The sequence below is a fragment of the Saccostrea cucullata genome, unplaced genomic scaffold, assembly GCF_032062105.1.
Source record: "Saccostrea cucullata isolate Sc308-1 unplaced genomic scaffold, CSIRO_AGI_Scuc_v1 ctg4957, whole genome shotgun sequence".
Classification (NCBI taxonomy): Eukaryota; Metazoa; Mollusca; class Bivalvia; order Ostreida; family Ostreidae; genus Saccostrea; species Saccostrea cuccullata.
This window is the reverse complement of record NW_026930770.1, coordinates 1-21,763: the sequence shown is the minus strand read 5'-3', so window position 1 is coordinate 21,763 and position 21,763 is coordinate 1. Positions and strand designations below refer to the sequence as shown.

Here is a 21,763-nt window from a genome sequence, read left to right as displayed (position 1 = left end):
TAATAGAAATATACACTCTCAAAAAGGAATGGGCTTTTTGACTTTATGTAATAATAAGTTTAATTATAAAACACAATTTACTTCACATAATGCAATTTTTACCTCACATATTAAATAAATGAAATGATGTAAAGAAACATTCATTTTACATGATAAAGTTTTAACATAATGTAAACACATTATCACTTCACATAATGAATTTTTTTCCTTCAAGTTATGAAGTACTGACATAATGAAAGGATGTATTTACTTCATGTAATGCAGCATTGACATGATGTTAAGATATATTTACCTCATCTCATAAAAAATGGATATAACGTAAAGATATGTTCACATATCACGTAATGATAAATTGACATAATAAATGCATAGTTGTATGCTATAAGGCAGTGATGGCGTTGCATACTAGTGGATTTCCAGTGTACGGGCATCGTGTTCGAATACCAGTTACTCTCAGTCTCTTGCGAACAATCTGTGCACTTTATCCTGATTTCAGCAGTTTGTACATCAGTTTTGAGTCGATTGCGCAGGTGCTGAAGGGGGAGGGGGGTCTCTGACGGTTGTGTCTGGGTGTGGTAACCCGCAGAAAGCCAGTTTTTGGTATGTCATCCGTGTTCCTAGCTGGTGGAGACGTGCTACAAAGCCGATTGATGTACACAGTTGCAACTTCCAGTTAGTTTCATTGTTAGAGCCCTGTTGCGTTCATTTTTGTTCAGGCGTAGCATTGCAGCATCAACATTGCAATCACAGCATAAATATGGGTTTAATAAGAATGTTTATTGTTTCTTTAAATTCGAAATTTCATTGAAAAAAAACCCCGATTTACAAGAAATCATGCAAAACACTATTTTCATAAACAGGATTAATCAAGGGAGATAATTCAACAATTGGGGTTTAAAAGCCCATGATGTTCTTTAAATGGGTCACAGGTATAAAATAGATAGTTGTTCCATATACTTTTTAAAAAATTTCTTTGATTAGTAAAACAATTTGTGTTTCTTTTTTTGTTGAGTATATAAAAAAAAATCTTTTCTGAAAACTGTTCGTGGCGTAAAACGGTACATATTTTCATTTTGTTCATTGTATCGTCGGCGACGATATGTACATACTTTTACTACCCACAATGTCGTCTATATTAGTTAAAAGAGGGCTGAAAAACTGCACACAAATGTACACATTGTTTTTTTTATTGCATTTGTTTTATTTGTTGTTTTAACGTCCCCCTCGAGAATTTTTCCTCATATAGAAAAGCCACCACTTGCCGGCGGGGAGCTGCTAATTTTGTCCTTAACTCGGCACTCATGGCCACACATGTACATATATGTATTATTTTGCTTGTCTAACAAATTTTACACCCCCCCCCCCGTGTTCTAGATCAATCACTGAGAACATGATCTATGTTCAGTTCTCCATGGCAACTGATTCCATCTCTGATGTTTCAGAGGTCTGTGTTGGTCGGCTCCAATTTTGTAATGTTTTATGGACTCTTTAGCTCGAATGCTTTTCGTTATTTTCACATACACGTATATTATCTGAATTAAATTGAATTTTCTATTTATAATGAAGTTTTCAAACACGTTTTATCATTTCAGACACAAATGGCTTCGTTTTGAAATTTTTTGTCAAAGATGTCTATTAAATTTTCAACAATCTTTAACTACTTACTTTGAAAGAAGGCATAAACCTTCATTTGAACTAACAGAGTTTCCTTTTTACACCAATTATTTTTATGGCATGATAGGATTTTTACTGGACCAGCAGTTCTTGAGGTGGAGCAGAATATTTGAAAAGTTCTTCCTCGAGTAAATATTTTTCAAGTCCAAAATAATGAGCAATCGTTCATTTAGAGACATATTATTACTGTCAACAGTATGCATAAAACGTTGTGTGTATTTGAATTTTGTGTACCCCGCTAAATGTAAAAGAACCGGGAATGGATATAGCAAAGGTGGGTAGGGGAGTGATTCGTAACTTCCACAGGGACCTACTCTCAAACTTGGAACGTAATCGATGTAACACGTTCTGATTGAGTTTTGTTTACGAAATATGACCAAAAATATAAAGAAAAAACGGGGATATGGACAGGGGCTGGCGGGGGTAAAAAGGAGTTGTGGTATAAAATGTCATTGTAAAAGTTAGAATGTTTCTAATGACATTGCCTGGAAAAGAAAGTGTTAAAAATAGACAAAATTTATAAAATAATGAAAATGACCTTTGAATGTCTCAAAATCAGTAGATTCTTCTTTTGCCATTATAATAGAGACTTTTGATATAAGATTACATAGCAAAAGCTCAATGCTTTTCAAGATATCGTCCGGTAACGAAATAGCTCTATATGTGTTAATTAAAAACAGACATGTACATAATTATGAATTTCAAGACCTTTGCCTTATATGTTTTATTTTGACATCAAAATCAAAAGGAGTACTCTTTAGACCATACTGAGTTGTGGTTTATATGATATAGCTAGCAAACTTTATAGCAACAGTTTAAAGACTAGTCGAGCATTACCACGAAAATGTTACTGAGAGACAGACATTCAGACGGATGGACAGCTAGACTGACCCAAAATTATATCCCTCACTTTTAGAGAAACCGGTGGACAACACTAAATGAAAAATGATTTTTAATTTTCATCTTTCAGAAGGATTTTAGTGCTAGAGGAATGTAAGAAAATATGCTGTTTAAATGAAATTGTGTCATTGTGTATATCTCATCCGTTTAAATACTAGATATTTAACCTGCAGAACAATTTGTGCACTAGTGTATTAAGATAACACATATCATAAAGGCTTATGGGTCACGACGCGTAACATAAACCTTTTACATTTTAGGGTAAGACAGCCATGGTGTATTTCAGATTTTTATGCGTCCAAATCGACATATTCGGGGCGTATATTGTTTTTTGTCCTGTCTGTCTGTTTGTCTGTTTAGCTGTTAAGCTGTTTGTGTGCAATCAACTTTAACCTTCACCACAACTTTTGAATCATAAGAGATAGAGACTTCATATTGGGAATGCATACTCCACTAATTAAGCACTTTCAACTGATTTTAAGGCCAATGACCTTGTGACCTCTCCTGTGCTTTTACGTATGTGCTAAAATATTTTTTTCGAACTTTTTCCATTACTTTTGAACCATAGGAGATAGAGATTTCATATTTGGTGTGCATGCTCCTCTAATTAAGTTCTTTAGATAGCCAACAAGGTCAAGACATTGTGACCTTGACTGTAACCTCTATTGTAAAAATAGCTTTTTCGAACTTTCGCCATTACTTTTGAACAATATGAGATAGAGATTTTATATTTGGTATGCATATACCACAAATTATGTGCTTTCAAATGACACCAATGATCTTTGTGACCTTAACTATGACCTATATGCTAAAAATTTCTTTTTTGAATTTTGTTGCCGCCGGGCACATAGTGTTTCACAAAAGCATCTTGTTTCACATGAAAACCACCGGTATTCAGTTTAAAGACAGGTGTGACTAGAACGTCGCCAGTGCTATAGATGATTTATGTGATGAACTTTTGCTGAAACCTATGCTCAGTGATGTTGACTTCATATTTTTTTTTTAATTCTAAAAGAATCTTTTCATATTTTAAAAATATTATATAGAATGTAACGCACATAAAACATGAAAATGATGAAACTACCAGAATATAAATACTTTTTACTTATGCATAAGTGTAGATTACATAATAATTTCTACATAAAGACGTCGTTTAAAGATTTTCCGGGAGAATATTTATTAAAGCCGCTTGATCCGAAACAGGCACATATTATCTTCCACAATAAAAGTACGTCATTACATATAGATAAGATATAAAAATAAATTATAAGATTGATTTAATAGTTAATTACAACAATCCTTACGTGGAAACCATAGATCAAAAACCTTATTGACAAACAAAAGTTCTGACAGGAAGTTAAGATCTATTGCGAAGTAACCTTTGAAAAATAATAAACTTATCGCTTTTATCTTATTATGAAGATAATTCAAACCCGACTATTTTTTTCTATAAGTAGATCTAAGTCAAGGAATATATAATCCTTGGTAATTTTTATTTCAATATACATATTTAAAGAATAAAGGAAAATCAGATATTTTTAAAAGAATTTTAGTAACGAAGGCTAAACAATTGTCCGCGTACAGGTATAAGTACTTTGTTGTGATAAAAAATGCTCGGGTTCGTTCTTCATGAGATATACATGTAAGCGATAAATTTAATTTTTCGAAAGGGATTTCACGTGATATCAACGTTTGTGACCTAACAAAAATTATTTTCTTAACTTTTGAATTTTGATATCTTTTAAAAGAAAAATACTTTGGGGATATAAATTAACAAAAGGTCAAACAATTTATGGAAAATTATTTTTCAAGAAGAAAAACGAATATATTTTTTTAGCGATTAGAATCGGACCAAGCGGCTTTAGATCTATAAAAAATTCAATATTATGAAGATGTTACTTTAGGTTCATTAATCGAGGGAAAAAAGTATGCTACAAAAAATAGCGTCATTTAGAATGTTTGAAGCCGCTTGGTCCGATTCTAATCGCTAAAAAAATATATTCGTTTTTCCTCTTGAAAAATAATCGTCCATAAATTATTTCAACTTTTGTCAAATTATATCCTCCAAAGTATTTTTCTTTTTAAAGATATAAAAATTGAAAAGTTAAAAAAAAAATTTGTTAGGTCACACAAAAAATAATCCTTTGTTTACATTGCGTGAAATCACCTTCGAAAAATTAAATATATCGCTTACATGTATAACTAACGAAGAACAAAACCCAAGCATTTTTTCCAAAACAAAGTGTACACGGGAAATATTTTAGCCCTCGATACTTAACTCCCTTTTTTAAAAAAATCTTTGAAAATATCTTAATTTCCTTTACTTCTGTAAATATATATATATATATATATATATATATATATATATATATATATATATATATATATATATATATATATATATATAATGTCCAAATAACTGTATCTCACTTCCATCCTCAATGACCGTGTAGTGTAGGGCAGCGTTGTGAGAATTCCATCGGCATCGAAAGCAAGTTTTTTAACTTTCCTTGTTATCCTTGCGGTCTTACGCGCTGTTCCTATTCTGCTAGGAGACAGATTCCGTAGGTCGCGAGTTCAACCCCGGGCTGGGGCGGAAGTGAGTATCCTTGTAAAAGTGAATTTCTCTGTGCTTTCTATATATATATATATATATATATATATATATATATATATTTTACTATGGATTATATTCAGTTAATTCCTTAATTTTTAAAAGATTTATCATGACTTAGGATTCTACTTATGGAAAAAAAAAAACTCGGGTTTGAATTCTCTTTATAATTAGATATAAACGATTAAAGTATGACTTCAAAACAGATCTTAACTTCCCGTCAGGAACTGCTGTTTGTCAACAAGGTTTTTGGTCTATGTTTTCCATGTAAGGATTGTTGTAATAAACTATTAACTCAATCTGATAATTAATTTTCATATATTATCTATGTAATGACATACTTTTATTGTTTAAGATAATATGGCCTGTTTCGGATGAAGCGGCTTAAAAAAAATGCTTCATCAATTTCAGTTCACATGTATTTTTTTTTTTTAAATTGTAAATATTGCATTTGTTAAAATACTAATATAAATATATCTAAATTTAAATGTACAACAAAAACCAGCCACAAACAATCCAACATCGACCCCATTAAAACAGCCAAATAATAATTAAAAAACGCTAAATCTGCATGCGAGACTGATTAAGAAATCTTTGAAAATGTGATTTACAATAGTTATTGTAAAAACTTTGAAACTTTGTTTTAAAATAGTAGAAAAATGAACTTTTGATTAACTACAGCAAAAACTTTGGAACTTTGATTTACTAAGGCTTACTATAGTAAACTATAGCTTACTATAATCATAGTTTAATATAGTATTGTTTTTAGGGATTAAAGGTTTTTGCAAGTCCTTGAAAAAAATCCTGCTAAAAAATAACTATCAATATTTTATAATTAAAAAGAAGAAATACAAAATTATCTCCCATGAAAAAAGTGTGGTATATGTATTCTTACCAGTCTTTCTCCTGCCTTGTATCAATGAATTTTCAGGCTCTGGAATATTATCTCTGTTATCAGTTTGTCTAACAAAATCCTCTTCATCCGCTGAATCTCCACTGTCTGCTGGGTCTCCATTGAGGACCGTTTTTTGTATCTCTTTAGTTCCTGAAATAGATTGTTTTGATCCATTTTATCTCGAAAAGAACTTTTTTTAAATTACATTTTAGATAAATGTGAAGTACTTTACTCAAGCCATATGATGATATAATGACAGGGAAATCTTTTTGTATTTTATTCACAAGTCTTCCTACCTATCCTCAGTAGGAAAAAATATTATACTGAACGTTCCAATCTTGAACTTGTACAAAAAGACGTAAATTTTAAATAAATGTGACATTGTTTAGGTGAATACCTTCGTCTGTTGCCAGCAGTGAGCGTTCACATCCAGGTACATTACTGATAATATTGATATGCTCTTCCGTACTGTCCACAATGTCTTCAAGTCCTTGTGTGTCATTCACTTCCGATCCTAGTTAATAAGTGGCGTGTTCATTAGTGGCAAGTTAGTAAAACAGTTTATACCTAAGAAGAAGGTACGGTTTGGGCTTTAATTGGGCTTTTTATATTTCACTCAAATGGTATAGTAATCCCATCATACGTCCAAAATCCCTGACACAGGGACTTGGCATTCCCAATTTTAAAATAAAGAATTGGTCATAACCTTGCAATTAACCCGGAACAGAGAAGAATATTTTTCAAAATGCTTTTCCAATATCAATATAATAGACCCATTCCCCATACATGAGACCCTTACAAACGGGTGAAGATATTCAGAATATGGAAGAGGCGCCCCTGCAAATCATAACAATATACTCACTACATGGTTTTTCTGATTAATACTGTAAAATCATATATTTTCAAGGGGTCAAATTTTCTGATTAAATTACCTTGTGTCATTGTGTATATCAACCGTTTAAATACTGGATATTAAAGCTGCATAATTTGTGCACTGGTGTATTAAGATTTTTTCATATAAAAACTACCGGTATTCAGCATAAAGACAGGAGTGACTAGAACGTCGCCAGTGCTATGGATGACTTTGGCTATAAGTGTGATGAACTTTCGCTGAAACCAATACTCAGTTATATTGAATTCATTTTTTTTTATTTCTTAAACAAGAAATCTGTGAGCCAATGCTCACTAGTAATACCCCCGCTCTGATGTAAATAAGCACTATCATGTAAATATACACAAGTTCAATTACAGGCAGATGCACAGAAAAATTTGAAGTTGACATCAGATTCATATCAAATTTAATCCCATCATATGGCATGCCTCAACAAAGGGTGTAATAAAATTTCAAGCATCCGCTATGAATAGCTAATGAGAAAACTGCGACGAAAATTTGTTATGTGTGAAACAGACAGATGCACAGACAAACAGGAAGTTGATATCCGATTTGAAAAAAAATGTATCCCAAGATATGGCATACCTCAGATTGTGTTAAAATTTCAAGCATCTACAACGAGTACCGTAATTGCAGAGAAAACTGTGACGAAAATTTGTTATGTATGAAACGGACAGACGCACAGACAAACAGGAAGTTGACATCGGATTTGAGCGAAAATGTATCCCACCTTATGGCATGCCTCAGAGAAGATTGTGTTAAAATTTCAGACATCTACGATGAGTAGGTGCTGAGAAAACTGTGACGAAAATTTGTTTCGGACGGACACACAGCTAAACGGACACACGGACACACAGACAGACACACAAGGGTAAAACAGTATACCACCCTCTCCTTCGGAGCGGGGGTATAAAAATCGATTCATATATTTTTTTTTAAAAATGCCTTAAAAAGTAAGGCACATAAAATATGAAAATTATGAAACTATTAGAATATAAATACTTGTACTTTATGCATAAATGTAGATTACATATATCGTTTAATATATAAAGACTTTGTTCAACGAGTATCGGGGGGAATGCTCATCAAATACTACATGTTTATCTTTCTTAGTCCAGAAAAATAGCAATCTAATTACGACTCGCCTTTATGTCGGACAATGACATTTGAACCAACATTAAACCCCCAAAACACCAACTTTTAGGCTAGTAAATACTGTACTTCTCTCATTGCTACAAGCGGATCTAATTCTTTGTTTTTTCATAGCAGATAGGCTTACTAACTTGCTTAGATACATTTACATGCATTGGTCATGTTAAACTTTGTTAGTCACTTAGTGTTTTTTTTTTTAAAAACACATGCATTTCAAATCCAGATATTGTGGGTTTTTTTCCCAGCTTGTTTAAAGAATGATCACGATCACAAATAGCACATTTACTTTTTGGAACATATTTTAAAAATTTTTGAAACGTTGTTAAAGTAATCATTTTCAAAATTCCAATGGGAAATCCTTCTTTCGCTAAAATTTAAAAGACATTTGTAAACCTACTGCATGGTAGAAATCGGCTGCATTTGTTGTACATGGCGGACTAGCATGTTTTAATTGAATGGTTGGAAGGGGGGATGTTTTAAGAGTTGTGTGTTACTTTTAAGGTTTAATTACGATTTAATATAGGCATCACATCCGGAAAAGATAAAAATATGTTTTCCCGGTATTGTAGTACAATACTTATGATTAACAGCTACAAAGCCTTGAAAACCCAAAATATTGTCAAATATTTTATTAAAAATGCAAATTTTTGACTTCTGTTTACAGGGCTGAAAATCAACTTCCGGTAATGAAATGAAAATCATTCCACCGTTAAATAACTGATTTAACAAACTTAAAGATTTCCTAACTTTTTTGGTACATAGTTATAACCTGTACATGATTTTCCCCCTAAAATGAAAGAGGTATATAGTAATCCGTCCGTCCGTCTGTCTGTTACGCTTTGGGTTACAAATCTCTTATCTGAAACTTCTATCAAACCACTGAATGAAATTTGATGAAACTTTCAGAGAATTTTATTACATATAATCATTGTGCACCTCCTATTTTACTTTTTGATAGGACATATATTTTGGGTTTCCCAAAGCAAAACATGGACACTGCCATTTTATATACATGGGAGGCGGGGTATGATTTAGTGAGCTCATTGCTCACAATACCTATAGTTTTGTTTAGTTTTATTAATTAAGTGAAATAAGTTGCTTTAAAACAGTAAAAAAGCTTCATTATACGAACACGTCTTGTTTTTAGTGTCAAAATGATTTCTACTTATGAAAAGTCTATTGTTTTGGAACTTGTCAAGTTTTCCTCCACATATAAGACATGTACAGGTACCCTATGCTGAAAATTAACTATAAGGCCCAAATATGAACACATTTACATGATATACATGTATATCTTTTCAAGTCGAAAAAACACTTTTTATTAGGGATTAGTGCTTCCTTAAATCATTTTTTTAATTTAAAGCATTATTCTCTGGAATTTATTATTAAGTACCTTGTCTGGTGTCCATTGTTGGTAACGGTTTCAATAAGACTTTCTTCTCGTTTTCTGAAATGGAATTCCATTACAAATGTTTTATAATTATTCATATTCCAAAAATTCATAATTTTCTTCAATTTAATTGTTTAATCTTTCTCCCTTGATTGTTTTAACAAGATTTCACATTCTTTTTCCAAAAAAAAGAGTTTAATGTTTTGTAAATGTTACAAAATAATATATTCTTTGATGGTAAAATGAATTATGTAAGAATGGAAAACAAACTTTTATTCATTACTGATTTAATGTAGACAAATTATTTTTTGAAATAAATTCTATTATTTTCTTCTCATTATTTATCATAAATTTTTAAAAATCTTACATTTTCAAACAAATTGTCAAAAAAAGAAATGAAACACATTGTATTACCTGAAATTTCATCTTTTTTCCTATTCTCCTGCTTCAGTTTTCTTCTTCGTAAAACTATAACTACAGTCAGAAGTAGAAGAAGTGTGATTAACACAGCTACAAGACTTCCAACGACTGCCCCAATAACTGCTGAGTTATCCTCTGCTAATGTGGTTTTTTGAATAATTGTCCCTGTGACATTGTACATAGTATGGTCTGTAGAGAATCCTTGGGTAATCAATGTCTCTGCTGTGTCTTTGGTAGTTGTATCCCATGCGCTAAACATAAAATAAAAATATATGTGTAAACATAGTAACAAGACTAGGACATTTTGCTGATTTGACTGATGAATATCTATGACTTACGCATTTCCACAGGACGGATCAGCAAGATAGCATTGATACTCTGTACTAATTCTTAAACAGGCGGGATCTAAATTAGAAGAATATTGAAAACATGTATGTAAATACATGTGTACATATTATAGTGGGTATTTTAAGTTTGAGGATGAGTAATATTAGTGGGTATTTTTAAGTTTAAAGATGAGTATGACATTATTCTCCATAGATGAAGTTATGCTTACATCTGTACATTTTGTTGATGTGGATTTCTGTATCTGGACAGCCCATTAGGAAATGTGAGCAGTTATTTCTTGAGAGATCATCACCAGTGGTCTCCAAACAATAACCTAAAATATACTGAATGTTAATGACTTGACAAATTGTTCATTTAATTTGATGAGTATAATTTTTACATTGTGTAAATTGGTCATGTGTTGGCTGATGTGGTAGAATTTATGTACTAGTTTCTTCACGCTTCTTCACTCATTCTAAACTCACGCTCATGGCAGAGAACTTTGGGACAAATTCATTGAGTATTTTTTTACTTTTTGACATTAATCTTTGAAAACCTTTGACCATAACTTTTTAAACAGTAAGTACATGTACTAGGGCTTTCATACTTCTCAAGCCTATTCCTTATCGCTAGATCTTCCTTTGGATACCAACAATTTTGACATTTTGACCTTGACCTTGGAGTTTGACATGCATGTGAGAAAGATCTATCTCTGATAAAGCCATACGGAGTAATAGTATTTCTTTCTTTTTCTTCTTTTTTATAATCGATTATCGATTTATACACGATTAATAAAAAACAAAAAGTAAATTTGATGACTCACCTCTTTCCAATATCCCCATGACTCCATCGTGACAGAATTCTACCAGACCCGTCTTCTCTTTGTTAGGGAGACACAGGTACTGATTGTTACCATACTCGTCTTGACCACAGCCAAGTCTGGAACCTGCTTCCAATGTTTCTGTCAGGTTCTGGGGACAGTAGTCGACTTTATCAGTCATTGCTGTACAGAAAAAAGTCAACTGCAAAAAATTTAAAAAAAAAAAAAAAAAAAAAAAGGTCCATCTTCAAGAGAAAGATTTTCATTCAAAATTATTTTCACTCAAAATAAAATTGTGAACTGTAATTTGAGTGTAGTTTATGCATGTTACATTAATATTTCTAATTGTTGTCTCTGTAAAAACTCTTTGAAAGTTAGTGAATAATACAGTATCATCAAGTGGTGGTATCAATAAGAATAAATTTGATCGTTTTTATTTACGTACATTTAGGTCAAGGTAATTTATTTTTCTTTGACAGTAAAAAAATTCTGTTGACAGTCACGTGATGCCTTCTTTTACAAAATGTAAAATGGATTTTATTTTACATAAAAGATAATTTATAAAAGGGGGAAAAGACAGTTGATACACTAGAAATTATTTAATTATTTGTTGTAAAAGGCCCCTTCCAAAATTTACGCCAATGGCCCGATTGGGGCACCTGTTAAGGCATTAAGCTCTTTAATTCGAATCCCCATTAAGGCTTTAGGGTCCATAGTTAGGGCACCTGTTAAGGCATTATAGGTTCTATAGTTAGGGCACCTGTAAGGGCATTACGCTCCATAGTTAGGACACCCTTTAGGGCATTACGCTCCATAGTTAGGGCACCTGTTAAGGCATTATAGGCTTTATAGTGATGGCAACTGCTAGGGCATTAAGCTTTATAGTTAGGACACCTGTTTGGGCACTAAGCTCTATAGTTAGGGCACCTGTTAGGGCATTAAGCTCTATAGTTAGGGCACCTGTTAGGGCATTTAGCTCTATAGATAAGGCTCCTGTTAGGGAAAAAGGCTCTATAGTAAGGGCACCTGTGAAGATATTAGGCTCCATAGTTAGGGCACCTGTAAGAGCACTAAGCGCTCCATAGTTAGGGCACCAGTTAGGGCATTAGACTCTATAAATAGGGCACCTTTCAGGGCATTAGGCTCCATAATTTGGGCACTTGTTAGGGCATTAAGCTCTATAGTTAGGGCACCTGTTAGGGCATTACGCTCCATAGTTAGGGCACCTGTTAAGGCATTATAGGCTCTATAGTTAGGGCACCTTTTAGGGCATTAGGCTCCATAGTTAGGGCACCTGTAAGGGCACTAAGCTTTCAAGTTAGGGCACCTCTTGGGCATTAAGCTTCATAGTTAGGGCACCTGTTTGGGCATAAGGCTCTATAGTTGGGGCACCTGTTAGGCCATTAGGCTCCACGGTTAGGGCCCCTGTTAGGGCACAAGGCTCCATCGTTAGGGCACCTGTAAGGGCACAAGGCTCCATAGTTAGGGCACCTGTAAATGCATTAAGCTCCATAGTTATATGGTATTAGGCTCCATAGTTTGGGCACCTGTTGGGACATTAGCCTCCATAGGGCACCCGTTAGGGGATAGGGCTCCATAATTATAGGGCAACTATTTGGAAAATAGGTTCCATAGTAGTGGCACCTGTGGGGGGATTAGGCTCCATAATTAGGACATTAGGCTCCGTAGTTTGGGCATCTGTTAGGTCATTTTAGGCTCTATAGTTAGGGCATTAGGCTCCATAGTTAGGACACCTGTTAAGGCATTATTGGCTCTATAATTAAGGCACCTGTTCGGACAATTTGGCTCCATAGTTTGAGCACTTGTTAGGGCATTAGGCTCCATGGTAAGGGCCCCTGTAAAGGCACAAGGCTCCATAGTTAAGGCACCTGTTAGTGCATTAAGCTCCATAGTTTTAGGGTGTTAGTCTCCATAGTTAGGGCACCTGTTTGGAACTAAGCCTCCATGGGGCACCTGTTAGGGGATAGAGCTGCATAATTATAGGGCACTTATTAGGCCATAAGGCTCCATAGTTGTTGCGCCTGTGGGAGAATAAGGCTCCATAATTAGGGAATTAGGCTCCATAGTTGTGGCGTTTGTAAGGGCATTAGGCTCCATAGTTAGGGCACTAAGCTCTATAGTTAGGGCACCTGTTACAGTCCCTGAAACGTTCTACTTTCCCATATTTCCGTTCGCTCACCGTTCGTTCAGCGTGCGTTCACCGTTCGCTCTCCGCTCACAGTTTTGCGTTCACCGTTTACCTTCCGCTTGCGTTCACCGTTCACAAAACGTTCGCCGTTCGCTCTTCGTTCCATTTACTTTGCGTTCTTCTTTCGTTCATAGTTCACTTAGCGTTCAGTCTTCATTGTCATTCGGAACTCCGGTGTGAAAGGACTTAACTTTTTGATGGTAAGGATTAACATGTTTCTCATTCAAATAACTAAGATATCGTGTTTGAAGAATAATTATTTCATTGCAAAAAGTATCTACTATATTTATATTTCTATTATTATAACTTAGCTGTTATTTTATCCTTGAAATGTCCATGGAAAATAATCCATTAAGTATACCTTCATGTATGTAGAACGATACTAAAATCTTTAATTTAAACTAGAGGTACTGTGAGCGATGAGCTCACTAAATGATACCCCCCGCCTCCATATAGTTAAAGTGGCAAAGACCATGTTTTGCTGTGGCCGGGAAACCCAAAATATGTGTCAGATCATAAAGTAAAATAGGAGGTGCACAATGGCAATATGTAATAAAGATTCTGTTAATGTTTCATCAAATTTCAATCAGTGGTATGAGAGGAGTTTCGGATAAAAGATGGATACCCCAAAGCGTAACAGACGGACGGACGGACGGAATTAACGATTACTATATACCCTCCCGCTTTTCAAGCGGGGGGTATAATAAGGAAAAAGTAAAAAGCTTCAAGCACGGCAACATTTTGTTGTAATGTAAAAGACGACAAATCGTTAATGGATGAATAATTATCCAAGTCTTTTACGAGTGGGTATCAAAAAGTTCGTGGACTGGCGCCATAAAAAACCGCTTTAGGTACATCGATGAATTTTAAAATATCTGGTAATCATCATCTTTTCTATCTATAGAATAAACCGCAAATCATAATTTTTATTTTTTTAATAGATAAGTAATGTTTTTTAAGCTATGGTATGTCCAGACGGCGCAACCTCGAATACGACGTTTTTTCGACCGAAGTGAAAACTAGAGGTACTGTGAGCGATGAGCTCACTAAATGATACCCCCGCCTCCCATATGGTTATAAATGGTGAAAAAGTCCATGATTTCCTGTGGCTGGGGAACCCAAAATATGTGTCGGATCAAAACGTAAAATAGGAGGTCACAATGGCAATATGTAATAAAGATTCTGTGAAAGTTGCAACAAATTTCATTCAGTGGTATGAGAGGAGTTGCGGATAAGAGATGGGTACCCCAAAGTGTTACAGACGGACGGACGGACGGACGGGCGGAATTAACGATTACTATATACCCTCCCGCTTTTCAAGCGGGGGGTATAATGAGAAAAACTCTTTTGATATGAACATTTGACATCCAAAAATCCCGTTAATTCAGGTATATGTTGGGACACTATTGCTTCATAAAATATGAAACTTTCACCTCATTCTGAAAGTTCTATGAAAATTATCGTAAATTTGACACGGAGTATCCAAACAAATAAGTCCTTGAAATGACGTCAAAAGGAGGGAGGGGTTTCATTTTCCAACATTCTATAAAGTTTTGGCCCTGAAAAAAGTGGTATATACCTAGGAAATGTTTAAACTGGTTATGGAGAAATTAAATGCATCCAGAGTTTTTACTTTTTAATGCCAAAAGAGATTCAGAGAGAAAAGGGATGCACAGTTATTGTCGATTTGTAGTCAAGGTATGAAAAACCAATCACGTCAAAAATGACGTTAATTATTTGTTGTAGATATTAAACTCCCAAAAGCAAAATATGCAGGCACAGTCAAGCTAGAATCTCTCCCAATGTATATATCCATTTGCAATATCATATGCATTGAAAGCCGCTGTTTCTAAAATTGTAAAGTCATATAAACAAGACAGTTCAAGTCCTTACTCAACTCCAGGGAATCTCATCAAATTAAGTGTATGAGGTAGAAGAAGCGGACATTGAAAAACAATGACGTTGACGGACGTTATGAAACTAATTAAACGGCGACGGCGACGGGTAATGATATGATGTCGTTTTTATTTTATTATGTAAAGCAAATAATGAACGAATCAAGCTAAAATTTTCAACATTTCTTTATTTTTTGTTGTTTTATGTCCCTTATAAATTTTGAAAGTACAGACTACATAGTACTAATTTTATAGCCTCAGTCCACGAACTTTTTTATAACCCCTCGTACATGACAAGAATACACAACAAAATATTTGTAACACGAATATTAAAAAAATGGAAGAAAACATATTAGAACTACATGTAGGTCTGAGAATTATGAACATCATGTTCGGCGAAACGAGATTTCGACACCTCCACTGTATCGAATGATTTTGATTGACAGGACATGCACGTGTGAATTTGAAGACGGAAAATAAAAGCCGATGATTACTGTCAAATGGATTTGTTAATCTAAAAAAATTGTCTCCTCTTCCTGCTTGGAATATTTAGGAAAAATAATTAGAATTTTTATTTGATACAACAAATATCTGAGAATGAAGGTCTCTCTCTCTCTCTCTCTCTCTCTCTCTCTCTCTCTCTCTCTCGTACATTTCTCTGTTCAATAAAATCTATAACAGCACATTATTTTTTTAGTGTTGAAACTTTAATCTATTACAAATAATTTGATCACCTCTTCCATCATCTTGTCCGAGTATAATAACGGCCGGGAAATGTAGAAGTTAGCTAAAATAATCATCATAAAATAATAAAAATGACACATAAATTGTTAATATTTTGCATTAGAATCTTAAAATACGAGTGTACGAGGGTTGTCCAAAAAGTTCGTGGACAATGACGTTTTTGTCAAATTAAATGGTTCTATATGCATCTATTGTATATCAAAATATTTGTTATAAAAAACCAAGTCAGAATGATTTAATTTTTATTTAGGAAACTTAATATTTTTGTAAACATCGGGGTCTTTAAAGATCGCAGATTGTGCGCACGGACCAGTTTGACGTAAAGCTAATTTCATTATAACGTCAAATATTAAACAGTTTGTATACACAAACTGAACAGCCCAGTCCGACGCTGTGCTAGATTTATAACAACGTCATGAATAGTAATCTCCATTTTTAGTAAATTAAATGTGTTTTTAAATTCTTGTAGTGTATTGGAATATGTACAAACAGTTGAAAATTGTATATACCAATCTGAAATTGATACACTAAATATATTTCAATAGTTTTGAGTTGTTTTAACACATATTTTGTCTCATTCGTTATTTCAACCGTATAAAAACCATTTTTTTTTATCGGACGCTGGCCGGTGCGGACGGCCGACGTCGCTTTTTTGTCGATTTTTGACACATATTTGTTAGGGTTTTTGCTTAGTATTTATACTGTCTATATAGTAAGCGATACATAAGATATCATAAAATGGTTATAGCCTCTGTATTTGTGTTACATAATTTTTTTTATTGATTTTTGACTTGTCTTATATAGAAAATAATCATTTTAATCCCAACACTTTATATAAGAGTTTGTCATTTTACCCTTGGTCCGTGCGCACTTTCCGCGACCTTTAAAGACCCCTATTTTTACAAAAAAAATTACGTTCCATCAATAAAAATTAAATCATTTTGATTTGCTTTTTCATAAAAAATATTTTGATATGCAAAAGATTGACATAGAACCATTTATTTTCACAAAAACGTCATTGTCCATGAACTTTTTGGACAACCCTCGTATTTATGCAATACGTCGACAGATATTTGTGAATTTAAAAATAAATCCGTTATTTTACTCAGAATCACTATGGCACGGAAATACATGTATGGTTGTTTCAACCGGGTACAATGTAATTAATTCATTCTAAATGTTCTATAAGTAGTAGTTTTATCCTCTACAGTCCACATTATTTTATAAGTTAAAAGAATAAGCATATAAACTATATAAGTAGATTAATTTTATATTTATACTACACGTGTTCGGTACCAAATACACATGTTTTACGGCAATTAAAATCGTGTTGTTCAAAAATCGATTTAAAACATATGCATATGCAGAAAATAAATGTTTTTATTATCTATTTATCTATTGTTTATTTATATTTTAGCACCTGAAATTAGAATTATAGAATAATAGCATAATTTCAATGCAAGGAAAAGATCAGAGTCATTCCGAATAAATCGTTCATCTTGCGTTCACTGTTCGTTCACCTTTCACTTTGCGCTCGCGTTCGCGCTCAGTTCGCGCTTCGTTCGCGTTCTGCGTTCATTCACCGTTCACCGGTCACACATCGTTCACCAAGTTGCGTTCAATGTTCGCACAATGTTCACTCACCGTTCGCTCTGCGTTCGTTTACCGTTCGTTCACCGTTCAGGTGGGAAAGTAAAACGTTTCAGGGACTGTAGGGAATTAAGCTCCATAGTTAGGACACCTGTAAGGGCATTAAGCTCTACAGTTAGGACACCTGTAAGGGCATTAGTCTCCATAGTTAGGGCACCTGTAAGGGCACAAGGCTCTATAGTTAGGGCACCTGTAAGGGCACAAGGCTCCATAGTTTGAGCACCTGTAAGGGCATAAGGCTCCATAATAAGGGTACCTGTTAGTGCATTAGGTTCCATAGTTATAGGATATAAGGCTCTATAATGAGGGCAACTGTTGGGACATTAGCCTCCATAGGGCACCTGTTAGAAGATAAGGCTCCATAATTATAGGGCACCTATTTGGACATAAGGTTCCAAAGTAGTGGCGCCTGTGAGAGAATAAGGCTCCATAATTATGGCATTAGGCTCCATAGTTAGGTTACCTGTAAGGGCACAAGGCTCCATATTTAGGGCGCCTATTAGTACATTAGGCTCCATAGATACAAAGTATTAGGCTCCATAATTAGGTCAAGTGTAGGGACATTAGCCTCCATAGGACACCTGTTAAGGGATATGGCTCCATAATTATAGGGCACCTAATAGGACACAAGGTTCCCTAGTAGTGGCGCCTGTGGGGGAATAAGGCTCCATATTTAGGGAATAAGGCTCCATAGTTAAGGCAGCCGTTAGGGCATAAGGCTCCATAGTTAAGGCACCTGTTTGAGCATTAAGCTCTATAGTAAGGGCACTTGTTAGGGCATTAGGCTCCATAGTTAGAGTAGCTGTTAGGGCATTAGGCTCCATAGTTAGGGCACCTGTAAGGGCATTAAGCTCTATAGTTAAGGCACTTGTAATGGCATAAGGTTCCATAGTTAGGGCAGCTGTTAGGGCATTAGGCTCCATAGTTAGGGTACCTGGTAAGGCATTAGGCTTTATAGTTAGGGCACCTGTAAGGACATTAGGCTCCATAGTTAGGGCAAATGTTAGGGCATTAGACTCCAAAGTTAGGGCACCTGTTAAGGCATCAAGCTCTATAGTTAGGGCACTTGTTGGGACATTAGCCTCCATAGGGCACATGTTAGGGGATAGGGCTCCATTATTATAGGGCACCTATTAGGACATAAGGTTCCCTAGTAGTGGCGCCTGTGGGGGAATAAGGCTCCATATTTAGGGTATTAGGCTCCATAGTTAGGGCATAAGGCTCCATAGTTAAGGCACCTGTTTGAGCATTAAGCTCTATAGTAAGGGCACTTGTTAGGGCATTAGGCTTCATAGAACTTTTGGGCACCTGTTAGGGCATTAAGCTCTATAGTTAGGACACTTGTTAGGGCATTAGGCTCCATAGTTAGAGCACCTGTTAAGGCATTAAGCTCTATAGTTAGGGCACCTAATGGGCATTAGGCTCCATAATTGCATGGGGTACCTGTTAGGGCATTAAGCTCCATAGTTTGGGTACCTGTTAGGGGATTAGGCTCATAGTTTGGGCACCTGTAAGGGCATTAACCTCTATAGTTAGGGCTCCTGATAAGGCATTAGGATCCACAATTGCATGGATTTCCTGTTAGGGCATTAGGCTCCATAGTTAGGGTACCTATTAAGCCATTAAGCTCTATAGTTAGGGCACCGGTTAGGGCATTAGGCTCCATAGATAGGGCACCTGTAAGGGCATTAGGCTTCATAGTTTGGGAACCTGTTAGGGAATTAGGCTCATAGATAGGGCACCTGTAAATGCATTAAGCTAGTTTGGGCACCCGTTAGGGCATTAAGCTCTATAGTTAGGGCAGCTGTAAGGGCATTAGGCTCCATAGTTAGGGCACCTGTAAAGGCATTAAGCTACATAGTTAGGGCACCTGTTAGGGCATTAGGCTCCATAGTTAGGGCACCTGTTAGGGCATTAGGCTCCATAGTTTGGGAACCTGTTAGGGCATTAAGCTCCATAGTTTGGATCCCTGTTAGGGGATTAGGCTCATAGTTTGGGCACCTGTTAGGACATTAAGCTCCATAGTTAGGGCACCTGTTAGGGCATCAAGCTCCATAGTTTGGGTCCCTGTTAGGGGATAAGGCTCATAGTTAGGGTACCTGTTAGGACATTAATCTCCATAGTTAGGGCACCTGTTAGGACATTAATCTCCATAGTTAGGGCACCTGTTAGAGCATTAGACTGCATACTTAGGACATTAATCTCCATAGTTAGGGTACCTGTTAGGACATTAATCTCCATAGTTAGGGTACCTGTTAGGACATTAATCTCCATAGTTTGGGTACCTGTTAGGGGATTAGGCTCATAGTTTGGGCACCTGTAAGGGCATTAACCTCTATAGTTAGGGCTCCTGATAAGGCATTAGGATCCATAATTGCATGGATTTCCTGTTAGGGCATTAGGCTCCATAGTTAGGGTACCTATTAAGCCATTAAGCTCTATAGTTAGGGCACCGGTTAGGGCATTAGGCTCCATAGATAGGGCACCTGTAAGGGCATAAGGCATCATAGTTTTGGAACCTGTTAGGGAATTGGGCTCATAGTTAGATCACCTGTAAATGCATTAAGCTACATAGTTTGGGCACCCGTTAGGGCATTAAGCTCTATAGTTAGGGCAGCTGTAAGGGCATTATGCTCCATAGTTAGGGCACCTGTAAAGGCATTAAGCTACATAGTTAGGGCACCTGTTAGGGCATTAGGCTCCATAGTTAGGGCACCTGTTAGGGCATTAGGCTCCATAGTTTGGGAACCTGTTAGGGCATTAAGCTCCATAGTTTGGGTCCCTGTTAGGGGATTAGGCTCATAGTTTGGGCACCTGTTAGGACATTAAGCTCCATAGTTAGGGCACCTGTTAGGGCATCAAGCTCCATAGTTTGGGTCCCTGTTAGGGGATAAGGCTCATAGTTTGGGCACCTGTTAGGGCATTAAGCTCCATAGTTAGGGCAACTGTTAGGGCATTAACTAAATCTTCATAGTTAGGGCACCTGTTAGGGCATTAAGCTCCATAGTTAGGGCACCTGTTAGGGCATTATGCTTCAACAACATATTTTAAGCATTTACTGTTTGAACAACTTTCGACTACTTCGAATGCATCTTCGCTAGCTTAGGGTTTTCAGTACGCTACCCTCCTGAGTACACATATGACAAGGATAAAAATAATTTCAACTTTGTAGGATCGGACACAAGGTTTAAATTTTTATCTTACGCCATACTAAAGAAGTTAAAATGTAAATGCCATTAGGAAAAGAAAATCCATTAGCTCTAACTCTCACACTTACAGCCTAAACCCTAATTCATACTTACAGAGTATATATTCATATCCACATTTTCCCATCATTTCGATATTAAGAGGGGAACGATTTCAATATTTCAGTCATTGGCACTTGTTCCGTATACAGGCACCCTATATTTATTTTAAACAAGGTGGGGGTGTTGCAACTACTACTTAAATAACTACCACTATTGAAATAACTATATCAATAGTGGTTGAGAGTGCATTTCAATAACAAACATAGTTAGTAACCACTATTGAAATACAGCCACTATTGAAATAATTATATCAATAGTTGTTGAGAGTGCATTTTAATAACAAACATAGGTAATGACCACTATTGAAATACAACCACTATTGAAATAATTATTTCAATAGTGGTAGAAAGTGCAATTCAATAACAAAGATAGGTAATAACCACTTTTGAAATACGACTACTTTTGAAATAATTATTTCAATAGTGGGTGAGATTCATTTCAATAACAAACATAGGTTGCAACCACTATTGAAATAATGTTCACTTTTGAAATAAAAAAAATCAATATGGATTAAATTATTTCAATAGTGCATTAAACAATGAATCCAATATACATTCACTATTAAATAATTATTTCAGTAGTGCTCGTATTTCAATTAAGGAATGTTTTTAAGTTTTGTGTGAGTTATTGGTGTGTGAATCTAGCGCTTCATGAAATATGCCTACGTGCAAGTCTGTGTGATTCACACACCAATATTTACATCCACTGAATAATTTCTCCTTTATTTCTTAAGAAAACCCATTGCGTTCATCACTGCATGAACTACATTGGGCATGTTGCCAGTACAGATTTCTTGGTCAGTGGCTGTTCCATCAATGAAACGTATTAAGACATTTGCATGATTAAAACAATAATTAAACTTTTTATTCAAAC

General features: G+C 35.2%; 1 protein-coding gene across 1 annotated transcript; it reads right to left on the bottom strand.

Annotated features, from left to right (window-relative positions):
* Positions 1-481: 481 nt before the first annotated feature.
* On the bottom strand, positions 482-12,962 carry LOC134230034 (uncharacterized). Its single transcript, XM_062711807.1, has 10 exons — positions 12,839-12,962; positions 12,444-12,575; positions 11,088-11,267; positions 10,494-10,598; positions 10,276-10,342; positions 9,932-10,188; positions 9,521-9,574; positions 6,481-6,597; positions 6,041-6,233; positions 482-635 (listed from the first exon to the last, which is right to left on the bottom strand). Exons 1-10 carry the CDS (start codon positions 12,960-12,962, stop codon positions 482-484), a joined length of 1,383 nt encoding a protein of 460 aa, XP_062567791.1.
* Positions 12,963-21,763: the final 8,801 nt, after the last annotated feature.

Excerpts from the sequence above, each read along its gene's own strand:
- LOC134230034 (XM_062711807.1), bottom strand. The coding sequence starts at position 12,962 with ATGGAGCCTTGTGCCTTTACAGGGGCCCTTACCATGGAGCCTAATGCC. Across the intron at positions 11,268-12,443 it reads AGAGCCTTATGCCCAAACAG|CAATGACTGATAAAGTCGAC; the intron begins GTGCCCTAACTA and ends TTTTCTGTACAG. Across the intron at positions 6,234-6,480 it reads ACTGCTGGCAACAGACGAAG|GAACTAAAGAGATACAAAAA; the intron begins GTATTCACCTAA and ends AATCTATTTCAG.